The 16,364-nt window shown below is 38.1% G+C and overlaps 1 protein-coding gene across 2 annotated transcripts in view; it reads left to right on the top strand.

The window, feature by feature from the left end:
- LOC124179404 overlaps positions 1-16,364 on the top strand; it is an 87,269-nt gene that overhangs the window by 55,018 nt on the left and 15,887 nt on the right. For both annotated transcript variants that reach the window (XM_046563720.1, XM_046563721.1), the window contains exon 3: positions 5,327-5,491. In XM_046563720.1, the coding sequence (XP_046419676.1) occupies positions 5,327-5,491 (165 nt within the window). The remainder of the gene's footprint in view (positions 1-5,326; positions 5,492-16,364) is intronic.

Raw genomic sequence — 16,364 nt, forward strand, 5'->3', positions numbered from 1 at the left:
AATTTCTTTTTTTTCACTTGGAACATTTTTAAACCGGTTTCATTACGAAGCGATTATGTCAATTTTTATTTTTTTTTTTCCATCAACTTAAAATGTTGAAATATCAACCCTTTCTCGAAAGCAAAGCATCCTCACAGCTTTCGACAATTTTTTGTCTGTAGTTTGATTCGCGTTCGCGTACAAATTTACAACGAAAATTTTATCTTGATTACCGAAAAAAGGATATTCAATATTTACTTCCGAGTCAACGCAGATCGCGCTTAAAGATTAAAGTCACTCTACTGCAGAAATATTTTTCACAAACTGAAAAACTGCGTCGATTCGTGATTTTCGACGGGTGCCAGGCCTCGGTTTCGGGCACGGGTAGAAAAAAAAACCGAACAAAAGAGAGATAAAAAAAAAAAGAAGGCTCGACTTTCTCCCTTGACGAATAAGGGCGCCTTTCAATCTCCACTTTTTCCATATCGGAAGACACTGTCCGCTCGACTGGATGCATTTCTCAGCTGCTTGCTGTTTATCAGCAGTAATACCAATAGTAGCGAAGTGTCTGTGCAGAGAGAAAATATCGTGTGAAAAATGAAAGGATCGACGTAAAGCTGTGCGAAATAAAAAAAAAAAAAACTCTCACTTATCGCAAAAAATTAATTAGCCTCTGTACCTAAGTTTTCGAATTTCGAATATTGATCATTTTTCTTTTCTGCAGTGTAATTGACTTAAATAATTACAACATAGTTTTTTTTTTTTTTTTCGTCAAAAATATACAACAACTCCGAATGTTACAGGCAGCAATTGAATTTCAGTGTTTCTGTTGTCACGTATTTTGACACGAGTGACGTTAAAAATTTGTTGCTTTCACTTTTTCACATATAAGCTGTGATTTTCTGGACGATTTGAAAGAGGAAAAATATAAACTCTAATCATTTTTTCGTTGATTATACAAAACATGTATCATTGTATGACGTGGAAACGAATGGGACAAATGACGAAGAGAACTTAGCCCTGACAGCCTAGATTTTATTTATCGTGTTTCGGTTATTCTTTGTGAAAAATTTCGCGGTTCCGCGAGCAGCCGACACGACCGTTTCGCGAAGTGCTGTTCGGGAAAGTGCGCAAGTGCGTGTTGGTCGAAAACAAACTGCTCCACCTTCGACCGACGGATTCTAACGCCAGTTCCCCGTACTCGAAACCTGGAAAGACCCTGTGGCCATAAAAGCTCGCACCCGGAACACCGGAATGGACCAGGGTCGATCGCTCTAAAACAGGATTGCCACTTTCTGTGCGAAACCTCTTTCAGCCTTGAGGAGGAAAATGCGTCGAGAGAGAGAGAGAGAGAGAGAGTGGGAATAAAGCTCAGCTTGTGAAGCAATGATCAATATTTCACAATCGATGTGACTTTTCCAAACTTAGAACTGATTAGATTTTGGCTTTGATAGGTTCGGTACTTTTTCAATTCCTTTAATAATAAAATTCGAAAGGATGTTATCCTGTTTTTTTTCTCTGTAAATTTGAAACCTGCGGTCGACAGCCGCGTATTTTTTTTTATGTATCAAAGATGTTCCAGTTTCAAATAGTACAGCGTAATTACTTTCCCTAACGAACTCGTTACGTTTTACCTCCTTTTTCTTCGTTGTACCGATTCTCTGTGAAATCCTGCTCAGTTATTAATTATCGATAAGGAAAATTGTGAGATTGAATTATATTCAATTATACCACGTAAAAAACGAACGAAATTTCATTTCGGGTTTCTTTAATCGTACGAATTATAATCTGAATATTCAGGAGTTTCTGCGGTTGGTTTTTTGCTGTTTTTACATTTCCCAGCTGTTTCACCTTTCAACAATAACGCGAAATAACGCGAAACAACGCGGGGCGCGAGTGCGGAATCACTAATGGTGAGAAAAGCGTGAGGATTGCACTCCGGGTCTGTCTGGCAAAGCAGCAAGCTTTTCTTCAGCGAAGCTCGGCTCGTAATGGCGACTGAACTTGAATAACCAGCGAGGCGGTTGTATTGCCGTGGAAATATCGTGAAAATTCTTTGGTAAATGCAGGCGGCATAACGCCCTTCCGAATCCGCGTTGTACGCAGAAAATTCACACTTCCATTTTACCTACCTCTGAAAGCTCGCTGCCTGGCTGGCTGGATCATCCTGAGGGGAAATTGAATGATATACTTTTTATCAGCCGCCAATATCTCGAGCGAACGTTCTTTCGCAGTTTTCATCCGAAATAAATTCTCGCTCTACTTTGTTATATGAGAAAATAATTTCGCTTCTCCCTTTTTCTAAGAACAAAAAAAAAGAAAAAAAAAAAAAGAAAAAATTAGAATACAGCAAGAAAAAGAAAAAAGAACGGAATTGCGTAACATTGGTTTCGTCGTACTGTCGTATTAATGCGTGTATAGAAGTTGTGGAAATTTCGCAAGCTTGTTCGAAAGTTGGGAAAACTTGGTGACGATGACGGTAGGAAGAGAAGGACCGATTCTTCGAGTGCGTCAGAACGAGTTTTGAATTTAATTTACTCGCGCAATAACGCGAAATTCCTTACAAGTATCTCGTGGCCGAAAGTTTACGGCGTATAAATATCCATGTATAATTTAAAGCTCGAAGTATCATCGCGTCGGTGAAATAACACAACTCGCGGTAAGAAATATAAAGCTTTGCAGTTTCGAGGAGGCGGCAGATATAGAATTTTCATCAAAGAATATATTCCGATTCGATTGAATTTTCACGGATCCGTGGGGCAGAAACGGAGTGAATTTCAGATTCAAAACGCGGTGGTGCATCAGCGGCGCAACTTCTTAACCTCTATATTTGAGTAAGAATTTAAATTCAGTCGCGGCTGCTGTTGCATACGCAATGTAATATCCAAAAAGAAAAAAAAAAAAAAAAAAACAGAAAATAAAAGAAGTTCCCACCCATAATACTCGGAATCGTAACTTGCAGGATGACGGCGCTGCAAGCCGTAAGCTCGAAAAAGTGGTTGAATTTAGCGGAGCTCGCAAGCTCCGAGAGGTAATTTCATCCGCGAAATTTCTCCCATCTCGCTTATTCAAGAAATTGTAGAGAGAGAGAGAGAGAGAGAGAGAGAGAGAGAGGCGAGTGCCGTCTTTTCTCGACGTTGGATGACGGAGGCGGCGATTTTCTAACCCGCAGCTGCGCCTACGACCGAAAGAGCTTTTAATTTTCATCCACTTTGGAGGGAATCCCGGGCGGCTCGACGAGCTTTTTCGGGTTAAAATTATCCCGTTCTGATTTCAGCGACACACTCCGGATTCTGCGAATCGTTTACACGGATAGTTGAACGGCTCGCGGCTGAGCTTTAAAGCTCGGAAGATCCTGTTTGGGAATTTTTGCCGCAAGGAGAAATAGAAGCTCGACAATATATTTTTTTTTTGTATTATTTTAATACCGATGTTGTTAATTTAACATCGACACCGCGGATTACATTTTAGCGATACAGAATTCAACGTCGTCGGTTGCGCGGCACTCGACGGTAATCCGTGAACATCCAGAGATAGCCGGGAAAACCCGCGAGGGAGCCGAGAGATGTTGAGATATGTAAATTTAAACGACGCCGGAAAGGCGCTGAGCGTCTCCGAAACCCGGGTTTTTCTTTACCACGAGTCGAAAGTTTGTCCGAAGAATCGAGAGATCGGTTATCGAACGTTTTTCTAACCAGCTTCGCGATGTTTTCACTGTTTTGTGCATCTCTCTGTCTCTCTTCATTTGTCCTGCCTTCCTTTTAATTTTTAAACTCGCTTTCAAACTCACCGGATATCCGATATTTGACGCTTCCCGCATTTTCCTCCCCCCCCCCCCCCCCCCCGCCTTACGTATTGTACATATATCACGTGGACACAGGGAGTGAGCTTTTTTTCCTCGCTTATTACGGTTCGTTCGTGCGGACTCGTCTGAAAACCGTTCGAGTGAAATTTTTACAGAATTTTTAACCCCTGTTAATTTTGTCCGTAGATTCTTTACTCTGATTCACGATCCCTTTCTTTTTTTTTACTCTAGAAACGAACGGAGAAAAGTGGTGCCTCAAAAATTGCGAAGCTTAATCGAAAGCAAAAGACAAACTTGATAATCTCTGATTGAATGTGATTTTTTTTTTTTTTTTATTTCATTTCCCATATTTTACAAAAATATTTTTTGATTTAATTTTTGATGAAACTTGTTATAATTATAATCTATACCTGAAAATTTACCGTCGTTTTGCTGCCGTATAAATACAATCACATTCGTACGTGTAAAAAATCGTGAAAGAAGAATTTTTACTTATTTATTTATTTTTTTTTTTTTCGTTTCTCTTGTATCTTTTTTTACGCTGAGGAAATAAAAAAAAAAAAAAAAAAATGAAAGAAAAGAAAACAACCGTTTGTACACGAGTATATGCAGGAATGATTTTTTTACTCGTACAATAAGGGGATAGTAGGAAGCGTATCGAGTGGTTGAGAAAATACGCAAGAAATGAGAGACTGAATGAAAAAATAAGGGGGGTAGGAGTGTGAAAATCGTTGAAAAAGGCGTCTCGTTACCGGATACAGTACAATACGCGTATTTTAATTCGACGGAGCCATTTTTCGTTCCCTGGGGTGAAGTGGGGGTGACAGTTAAGGTTAAGAAGTTTTCAGCACAAGGGAATAATAATACCTACTCATCGAGCGGGGCGAAACTAGACTCGCGTCAGTTGAGACATCGACGTCAACAAGAGCGGTTTGAGGACGGTTATTATGCGCTGACGGCGGTTCGTAAATATCCTCCTAAAGATGCTTTCCATACTCGTCGAGGCGGCTCCTCGTCGTTTTCTTTCACCTACGAGCTTTTATCATTATTATTAGTCATTAAGCTTTACGCTTTGCACGTTACGTTGTAATGACTTACGTTGTAAGCTCGGTTCGCGTTTTAATAACCCTCGAAAGCACGAAAGATGTTTACAAAAATATCTTGTCTACAAATAACTTGTACGAATATAATCTATCGTAGATAAGCCCATAAAAAATAATCCAAGACAAAATTAACCCAAATAAAAATACATAACCCATAAAAAAACAATCCAAGACGAAAATAATCCAAGGCAGAAATAATCGTAGAGAAGAAATTGCCTAAAAATTGAACTAAATTGAATTTCTAACGTGATATTTTCGTGTTGGTTATTTTTGTTCGCGTTGTTATTCCTGGGGTATTTTGGTTTAGTACCGTAGTTGGGGGAAAATAATTCCCGCGAGTTTTGGCACTTTTTTTTTTCACATTCGTCATCCTCTTCTTCTTCCTCCTGTTTTTGACGGTCGTTTAAACGAGCGAATCCGTTTCTCTCTCTTGTTGCAGAGATGTGGCGACTCTTCTCCGCTGTTTACGCTCTCGTCACCGCCGTTTCGTCCTGTCAACAGACCGAGTTTAACTGCGGTAACGGAAAGTGCGTGCCTCTAAACAGAGTCTGCAACGGGCTGGATGATTGCGGAGATAGTTCTGACGAGGTTCGACAGTGCTCACGTAAGTAATGCACAGAGTACAAACATATTCGAACTCGAAGCAAAAACAAGTCAACTAACAAAGTTTATTAAATCGATACTGGAAATTATCGGATTGAATGAAATTCTAAAGGACCCTGTGTTAATGGTGAGAGAAAAAAGTTTGAACACTAAATTCCAGCTGTGAGCAACATTTTTTTTCTTAATTATTATTAACAACGTCGGAGAAGTCAAATGTTATCAATTGTTTAGCTAAAAATTTTCACGCTTCGTCCGGTTCTATTTAACATTGTTCCTTTTATTTCTTCGTTGTTACCGAATTCCTTAAAAATATTCCGATATTCGCTATATCGTTGCAATTTAGAAACGACAATAAAGTTTTTCCTTTGGCAAGAAATACTTTATTGCTGTAAAAATTCTAGCTCTGACGATTCGGCGAATAATTCATCCGCAAATTAAATCAGCTATTGTACGCATAGGAATTTCACAAGGAGTACAAATTTTTGGTTAAAAATTTTTCAAAGAATAAACCGATCCCTGTGACGTTGTTGTCGTTGTATAATAACAAGATTCTCTTCCAGTTAAAATTCTGTGTTTCAACAAATTTTCGCCTTATTTAACTAGTTCACCTTTTTTCATTGACACTTATCATCAAGTTTTTTCTCAAACTATTTTGCCGTCCCAATTGTTCGTCCAACAATATATCCTGACCCGAATCAACCGGCAACATATTCGTAAATTTTAATAATTAACCTTATTTTATATTAGATACAACCAAACATTGCTTGGATTTGAACAAGCGAATGGGATTAGTGTGTATTAAAAACTTTGTTTTCGATCTTCGAGCATAAACATGCGGTCGAATCGAACAAAGAGGTCGTAATGTTGAACTAGAATAGATTCAAATTCTAAAAAAAAAAAAATTAAAAATTCATCCTTCGGAATGTAATCGCGATTGGAGAATTTAAAGAAACGAACTATCGACGATTTTTGACAACGTTTTATTTTCAATTCTACAACTCGAATTTCTTCTACATTTGAACCTTGCGTGCAAACCGGCCAACGGCGATGCTGATTCGGTTTGGCGGCTCCAACGCTGAGTCGGACTACTGCGCGTCCAACCGTTACGGTTTGTTCTACTGCGAAGCTTTGCTCGCCCTGATTTATGCCGCATGTTTAATGCATTTACCTTCGCGAATATCTTTGCGCGTGCACGTGTGTGTGTGTGGATTACAACGCGTTACGCAACGTTGGAACGAAATCCGGGAACCGTTTTCGGACCTTAACGAACGCTGGGTATAAGTTATACGCGAGGGGTAGAAATTTGGAAACATCGGAGAAAGAGAAATGTTTATCTGTCTTTTTCTTTTATTTTATTACAATTTTTATCCGCACGAAGAAAAAAAAGAAAAACAAAAAAACAATTACCGTTGCATTTATCGCTTTGGAGTCTTCGCGCGCTTGTGTTTTTTTTTTTTTTTTTTTTTTACTGACGTTACTGCGATTTGTGTGTAAACTGTGTAACTTTCACCGGTGGCAAATTGGACCGTCGATCTAATTAACTCGGAACAACCTTCCGCGATTATCTCGAAAACGGTCGAGTGAAAAATCCTAAACTGATAGGACTTGGCAGGCGAATGAATAAATTTTTCTGAAAACAAATACTTGAACTGGGAATAAGACGATCGGTCGTTTGGAAAGAAGTAATATGAAGAAAAAAGTATACGTTTGTCGGTAAAACGTTGAAGATCGATTTATTTCCGGTAGAACCGGAAGTTCAAATTAAACCGGACATGGAAATTTTTCATGCTCATCGTTTAATTATAAAATCCTGTAAGTTTCAGATGTTTTCATTTTTTCGGAAAAATCGACAGAGTCTTTGCTTTTCTGATTCAAAAAACTGATTTTCCGGCTTGTTACCCTCCACATAATAATAATAATGTTTACTTTCTTTACACAATAAATGCTAGACGGAAATTAAGTATAAGGGAACAAATATTCTATCCGTCGGTGATGTTGACACAGAGATTTTAATTAAAATTTGTATTGCCTTAGCGAAACAAAAAAACAAAAAAAAAAAAAAAAAAAAAACAAAGATAAATATGTATTTAACGTTTCTTGTAAGTTATATCCTGGTAAACGTAAAGAAAATCAATTTTACATACGAATACGTGAAAATTTTGTGCCAGTATATTTTGTATTATTAACGTTGTCATTTTTATTAATTATGCACGTAGGTCTACCCCGTTATTCGTTAATTTTTTCTTCCTCTTTGTGTAGCCTCCTGATTAATTCATGATATTCAATCTACCCGGCCAACTTGAAACGGACAGGATACGCTTAAAATATTTGATTATTTATTGAACGCCGAGAGAATCGATGAACTGCTCCGTGTGAGAATTATTTTAGGTCATGGCTAAATCGTGAATTGATTGAGATTAATGCTTTGAAGTTCCTGCATGCAGGGGATTAAAGACGGGGAACTCGGAAAAGTTCGTTACATGCTTCAAGTTCCCCGGGGATTAACGTTTCTATCAATCACGAGGGAAAATCCGGAGCCGGAGATTTTCACACCTTCCACGCTTGATTTCCTTTCCTCTTTTTTCCTCGCCTCTTCTGTAATTCATCCATTCGATCATCGCGCGTAGAATCTGATAAGCAGTTTCGACAGTCGGACAAAAGAGAAAAAAATCAAAAACGGAAAAATCGCAATCAAACTGCGCGCGTATTTTTGGCCTACTAACCAGTCGATACGACGAGTCAATCGGTCCTGCATTATTTTCACAATAATCTCTAAAATACACTGCAGTTTTACCATCGATTCTAACCCCTGATCAACTGCAATTTTCAATCCGGTTCTCCGATACTTTGTCAACATTGTTCACGCTTGTGCTTCAGCCTCGATGCGGAACAATAAAAGCTCCGTTTTGACCTAGTCAGTCGAACTTTTTCCATTCCACGGAGTAGAAAACAAAATCGACAAAAAGTCTGCTCACTGGAATTATAGGATCACACGTACCTATAAATGGGAGTAAAAAGTTTCCTTGAAAAAGAAAAAGAAAAAAAAAAAAAAAACGAGGCGTGAAATTAATTAACATGTTTTGAAATCCTTTCGAATAGTAACAAACATAAAAAAAAAAAAAAAAAATATGCGTTTAATTTACCAAATATACGGCGATCAAATGTGGCTAAAGAAATGTTTTGCCGATTCGAATTACTGGATGTTTGATCTCGCTAAATAATCCTAATTTTAAACGTTTTTTTCTCTTTTTCCTTTCTTCTCCCCGATCGAAAATAACATTATACATTGATCGTCGTATTTCGTAGAGTAAAAAAAAATCCTCCTTCTTTACGCACGTATCGCAGTTTGAAATATCGTCGTACAAAATTTGAAAAAAAAAAAAAAAAAAAAAAAATGCAACTGTACAGGAAAAAGAAAAACAAGGGTGAAAAAATGACTGATCTCATCTGCCGCATCTGAATTCGGCGGATGACCGAAAGCTTTTCGCGAGCTTTCCTTTATATACGAGTATAGGTGGTTACAAGACAAGCTGCGTACGACGCTTTATGTTCCTCGTTGAGATTTTATCACATCCGGTATATCCTCGGCTGCCTCGATTGTCGCCGAGCAAAACCATTATTCGGGACTCCGTCTGGTTAATTAACTCGTTAATTCGAAGGTATCGCTTCCGTAGTAGGATCTACGTTGTATATACATATATATATATATATATATATATATGTGTGTGTGTGTGTATATATATATATATACATGTATGCTGCAAGGATACATATGTTATATAGGTGTATAAAGTTCGGTAGTTTCCTGGCAGAGAACAGCTGCCGGCTTCGATGTCCTTCCACTGCAGTTTCCTCTCCTCTCTCCCTCTCTCCCTCTCTCTCTTCCCATTCTCTTCGATTGTACGGAGTCACTCCGGTTAAGTTTGCTCTTGCTTGTCCCGGAAATTGTCGACCTGGCGACCAGAGATTGCACGGATCGTTTGGTAATGCCACCTTCCTTCTCTCTCATCCCCATCCCACCCTCTCACCCTGCAACGTCTCAGAGAGGTTTGCAAATCGTCATCGTCAGGCGTTGCGAATCATTTTTATGCCAAATTTCCCGATCGTATAGTCGTGTTATTGATTTATCTTCCTTTTATTTATTTATTTATTTTTTTCTCTCTCTTTCTACTAACGAATTTAATCGTATTTTTATTATCTAACGAACCTGCCGAAAAAAAATTTGTCGTCACGGTAAATTGGTGGCAATTCAAATCATTCTCATCATCGTCATTATTATTATTGTTATTATTATTACTACCACCATAATCATCGTCATTATTTACTATTACTTTTGTTTTTATTTATTATTACCGAAGATGGAGGAGTTTCATTTTTTATGTCGTGGAAAGAAATATGAATATCGGGAGTGCATTAATGCATCAGATAGGGATCTATCTACGATCCGACTACGAGTCGGATGGCTGAAAAGAGTTGCGAGATCGCATTGTTGTTGTATTTTGTTTTTCCGTTTGTTCCCCTCCTCCTCTTTCTTTTATAACTTTTATAACGATCTATCAACCGTCAGTTTTCCTTCCTTGACGCTTATTCCGAGCCCTAACCCATTTTTTTTCTTTTCCCCCTTCCCCTTTCTTTGCTCTCAGCGTTTTACGTCTCTTTTTCCCGTTTTTCCTTTATCTCTTCGCACGAAAAACGAAAAACCGTAGCACCGCTAGTGTAAACACACAGATGATAATATCGATGCAGGGATATCGAAACGGTGGAACGATTACGTGACCGGAATGAAAAGGGTGGTATTTCTGGCGAGAAGGAAACAAAGAATGCACAGGGAGGCTGAGAGGAAAAAATCATAAACAACAAATTACTGAATAAGTAAATCAGGGTCCTGTGAAAATTTAAGATTTATGTTTCGAGGTTATCGGGGTGAAATTGAGTGTTATCAGTCCCTCAAGAATCGCTCGCCCTTCCCATGGAATATCAATGTCCATTGTACCGATTACATGTTTCCTATTTTGTTTAAATTTTGAACAAAGGAAAAGTATATATAAAATTGAAATTTTTAATAAAAACAAAAGAAAACGAACAAAGATTAAACACATGTGTGATATCAATGTCGTCGTCTAACAAAGGACGGAAAGAAAGGTATCCAAGATCGATCTCGTCGATTTTATTTCCTTTGCAATACGTCATAGTAGAGTAAAAACTATTGCTTTTTTTTTTTTTTTTATCCGCCATTGAACACTTTCAGGGGGTGAAACCACCCTCCAAAGTAAAGCAAGTCAAGGGGTGACTTGGTAATTTCATCCACAAGAACATAACATTCTTTAACCAACCCAACTGGAAAAGTTTTCTCGTAATGAGATATGAAAAATGTAATTTTCTTAATTGAAAAAAAAAAACAAATAAATAAGTAAATAAAAACTGGCAAATCACTCCTTGACATTCCTTACTTCGGAGGGTTGTTTCACCCCCTCAAAATGTTTAATGGCAGATAAAAGAAAATACGTGTCGCTTAGTCTTTAGTCTCTTATAACTTATTACGAAAGAAATGAAATCGGAGTGATCGACACGCGATACCACCCTTGTAAGAAGGGAGAGAGTGAGAGAGAGGGAAAAGAAGAAAACGATACCGAGGTGGAGAGAAATTAAGAGGAAATTGAGTAAGGGCTGATGAGTTGGGTGTACTTAAATTAAGCCAGAGTGATCAGGGAGTTGGTTTCACCGACACCAAGTATTCCGGCAAATAAATTTTCAACTCACGCAGTCGTATTGTTATATCGATATCACTGTCATTTATCCGCATAAGTATGACACATGCATGCCTATATATATATATACATATATATACGTAGAGCTGTCACAGGCAGGTTTAGTAACTACCAACGACTTTCCATGAATATGAAATCATATCCCTAATCTTTTAATTGCCTATTTTGCATATTACCGCAATCACACAACCGAGCCTGGGTCTGTAAATTCGTCTATGCGTCCTTATATGTGTATATTATCCGCACAGTTCGACGAGAGAAGAGAGATTACACGCAGCTACCGAGATTATCCGATTAAGGTGGCCGGCTGAACTCTCTATTCCCTGCCGCTTGAATATTCCAAAAACGAAACTAGAGGTGTAATCGAATAATGCAAAAACGATCGAAACCGACCGAACGTCCGATTCGATCGGTCCGGTATATAACTTTCCGAATTACGTGAATAACAAATTTGAAATAAAAAAAAATAAAAAAACACGTGTAAGAACGTGTAATAACGTAACGTTTAATTAAAGCTCGTGCACGAGCTTGAAAAGCTTCTACGCGGGTGAAGAACTTCTTACATAATTATCAACCGCTTGGTTCAATTTCCTTTTCATAACCAGTTTTGCAGACTACGGTTAAAATAGACTCGATTCTTACAATATGTGTTGGTAATAAATTTAATGAGTAGATTTATCGTCACGATAAAGCTTCTGTAAATTATATACGTATAATGTAGATGGGAAAATCAATTCCGTATACCGAGCATCACGTATCGCAATGTAATATTACAATGTTATTTAATCCGTGCAGTAAATGACGACTTGTTAAAACGTTGTTCGCGATTCAAATTCGCTATCAACGTTGGAATTACACGATTTGACAAATTCACAACGAATAGTGTGTGTAATGTAAAAATTTGGCCAATGGTAAATCTATTATTATTATCGTCGTTGTTATTATTATTATTATTGTTTAACTCGTTAACTTTGTCGAGGTTATCGACAGTACTGCAGTAGTTATTGTTGTGCTGTACATACCCTAGATATATATACACACACACACACACATGTATAATAAAGGTGCCGATTGCAGTGACGGGCCAGTAAGCGGGTGGTTGGGGAGGGTGGGGGGGGGGGGGGGGGGATGATTTTTCCGCGGTGAAGCGAGATGAGGAGAGGGAATATGGGACGGGAGAGAGACGGTGGAGTCAGCTCGATAACGGCTGCTCGGTTAAATAATGGCCGCGAATTGGAGCACGAAATCCGAACTGAATTTTAATCCCAAAACACGTGAGGACATTTACCTATGTGCAGGTAATACGGGGTAGTTTCGTTAAACGCCGGTTGTGCAAAATTCTAGGTCGCATCGCGACTGTTGAGGGTGGGTTTTCAAAGGGGTGTAGGAGAAAGGGTGCAGGTTAAGGCGAAGGAAAGGGAAGAGGGTAAAGGGACCGCAATTACGGATTGAACGTGCTCCTGTAGCAAAGCTACCGAAGGATCTTGGACGTCATGTCTCTCTCTCTCTCTTTCTCTCTTTCTCTTCTCTTTGTCTACCTAGTTACTTTACATCTACAATACATTTGTCTATTTTTTCTGTATTACATTAATTTCTTCTTTTTTTTTTTTTATATATGTTTTCCTTCCGTGTACTCGTTGCGTATTCCTTAGGAGATCGAAACGTGTCTGGAGTTACGATAAATTCTGTTCTCTCTCTCTGTCTGTCCGTCTCTCCTCACCCCAGGATTTCGCCATTATTCATTCTGAATTTATCATCGAGACCGGACGTCATTCGACACATTACGGTTATTTCAATGTGATAATTTATAACTGATCCGTCCTTTGTCGAAATGCGGACAAATATCTTCCCCGGGTTGAATGTTTCATTTACAGTAAAATGCGGAAATGACTTAAGCAAGCCTTACGGCTAACTTGTTTTTCGATACGAAACAAAATGCGAGTTCAATTCTATACGTATCATACGGCAATGACCGGTCATGCAGCTGACGTGAGAAAGTGGGAATCCGTTGTCATAAAATTCGTACGGAATCGATATCGCATTTTGTTTCGGAGTGTAAACAAGTTAGACGAAAGGTTAAGTCATTTTTGCGCACCTTACTCCACGTACCTTTCGGTGAAGTTTTCGCGAAATATAAAGCCCGGTATATAATATTATATTATAGATACGTAGGTAGACGGTTCGAATACAATTCACCCTCCACGCGTCGTTCGCATGCAAAATTGAAAAAAACTGCATAAATAAACACACAAATATATCCATATATACGTGTATGTAGAGACACATGGGACGTGTGTATGTATATATGTACATAAATACATAGATGGATCTGCAGCACCATCCGTGAGAAAAATAAGACCGTTGACGATGGATTTCGAGTAGACACAGCGTGCTGGCTTTTCGCCAACTGACCTGCATTTGGGTCAAACTCGCGTCATGCGCACGTTTATGTATCTATGCACGCGAATGTCTACGTCTGTGTGTGTATACACATATATTAGTGTGTTTCAAAATAAAAAAAGTTTCCCTGAAATAGTTAGTTTAGGTAGAAACAAAACTTTTCGCGAGAGATGAGCATTGTCGGTTGAGTGGAAGATCGGGCACATTTGATTTTTAATCGTTTTTTTTCCTTTTTATCGAATTTATGATGGATAATTGTTAGTAAAATTTTTTTTCGTCTTTACAGCTGCCAGCCGATCAGTTTGTGTCTTAAATAAGATACTCCTGGAACTCTTTAGTTGATATTTAATAGGGACGTCTAACGGGTTTTCTGATTATTATTCAATTAAAATACATGAAAAACATTTTCTCACTCAGGTTTCAATATTTTATTCAATATTTACACATTTCCCATTACAACGGGTCCCTATATATCTGCGATTATCCAACGGCCGAATAGTCTGTCGTACATCAACAATGTAGCGCGCATGCGCCGAAATCCGAGAGCATTTGTTTGGATCAGGGTGACCAACCGTCATGAACTTAACCTCAAAAGTTTTCACAGTTGTCGCTGGAAGTTGTGCCCAATACAGACAGCTGTTAGGATTTTTGAGGTTGCGTAAATCGCGGCGAACTGTTGTCCGAATTTATGACGGTTGGTCAACCTGGTGGCGGACAAATGCTCTCGGATTTTAGCGCATGCGCGTTAGATTGCACAAAACGACGGGCCGTTAGGCCGTCGGATAATCACGCAGACTATTCGGATATTTTCATACGCGTACGCATATACGCACTAAGCTAAAAGCAAGATGTATTTCAAATTTCCGGGGAGAAGAAGCGACGAAAATATTATGCAGGAGGGGCAACCTGGCGAATATCCGCGTTCTCAGCAGGCATTCCGTACACGTTGACCACACGCTATTTTCCTGCACATTTTATACAGTTTTTACAGTGTTTCTGACAGGCCGATAAAAATTTCCTAAACTAAACTTCTCCGTACCGTGAAAGCTGGCTGTCCGAGCTCAGCCAATTTAACCCTAGAACGGTAACATTATTATTTTCTTTTTTCTTTTTTTATGAGGTGAAATTTCGTCGAGTGTTGGTCATCGGGAGTATTTTTTGATTCGAAAAGTTTTTTCTTTCTTTTTTTTTTTCTCGACCTATTTCATAACTAAATACACGTGTCTGTAATACGAATTTTAACGTTCTACCTTATAACATGCCATTTAAGGTGAAATGTATTTTGTACTTAGTGTCAGATGAAAACTTTTGAAACCTTGAGTAAGAAAGTTGATAATAAAAAACAAGAGAGAAAGAATCACGTGTTTGGAAATGAATAATACACACAATCATGTTCATTAAAAATTACAGGATACTGTTTGAAAATTGAAACAATTGCAGAAAATATTTTGACTAAAATGAAAAATGGCGAATTTCAGACGTTGCTCAACTTCGCAAGGAATTCCTCGTGTATAGTTTATTAGTTTTTATAGGCATAACAAGATATTTATTATAAAAAATGCACATATCGTACGGAAATTATTTATTTGCAAATCCGAAGCAACGCGCGTGGTTTAATCTCGCATTGAAATTGGCAGCACGTTTTTCTCCTCAATCGTCCTGAGAGCCCCTGAGAAACGCGTGTTCGGCTTTAATGGCTCCTTAACTTAACTGGCTGAAGCAACTCGTTGAATAATTCTATCGCAGGGCGTGTTGTGTTGCTGCTTTTGATGCCTCCGGAGTTCGGCTGATTGCTTAACGTGAATAAAGTATATCCACAATCCGACCTGTCCCTCGATAAAAAAGAAAAACCAAAAAAAAATAAATAAATAAATAAATAAATAAGAAAACCACGGCTTCCCCGAAACCTAAACAGTTTTCCAAATCTCAGAAATATTTGCAACATTTTGAAATCGTTTCTTTATTATTCGTTTGAAATGTTTTATTTTATTGAAAAAAAAAAAAATAAAAACACATGCAACGAATTTTCAAAACGTAGAAAAATGAATCTCGACTTCATACCCAGACGCGCTGTGTGTATAATTTTATTCGCAGTTGTTTGCAGAATCGAGAATGCATATTTTTCAAAGAGATGAATTTAACAAGATGTACACGCGTGCCGCACGTAGTAATGATCATTACGCACGGCGTGGTTGAAAAATAATCATCGTCAAGCTCGGGTGAAACGCGGCAAAAAAAAAACAAAAAAAGAAAGAAAAGAAACAAAAATCATTCCGTTGGTTACGTAAAGTTATACAAACTTGCACACGACGCCATGTACATATTTTAACAACTGAGAATGACGATCCTCTAGGCATAAATTTTTTATCTCTCTCTCTCTCTCTCCTTTATAAACCTTTTTTATCTTCACATAACTCCTGTAGACAAGAAAAAAAAAAATAATAATAATAATAATGATAACAATAATTAAAACGTAAAATAGAAACAAGATGAAATTAAAAGATACCCGACGTTTCTGCTCAAATTTGTACTTCGTATTATCCGTGTACGTCGGAGATGGAAAGAGTTAAAAAAAATAAATAAATAAACGAATGAAGAAGAAGAAACAGCATGAAAAATGAGGGAAGAGAGCGTGAATTGCATTCAACGCGATCGGAGCTTGTTGAAAACAGTGTACAGCGTCGCGCTTTCCGAGAACGTTTGATA

The sequence above is a fragment of the Neodiprion fabricii genome, chromosome 4 (genome assembly GCF_021155785.1).
Source record: "Neodiprion fabricii isolate iyNeoFabr1 chromosome 4, iyNeoFabr1.1, whole genome shotgun sequence".
NCBI lineage: Eukaryota > Metazoa > Arthropoda > Insecta > Hymenoptera > Diprionidae > Neodiprion > Neodiprion fabricii.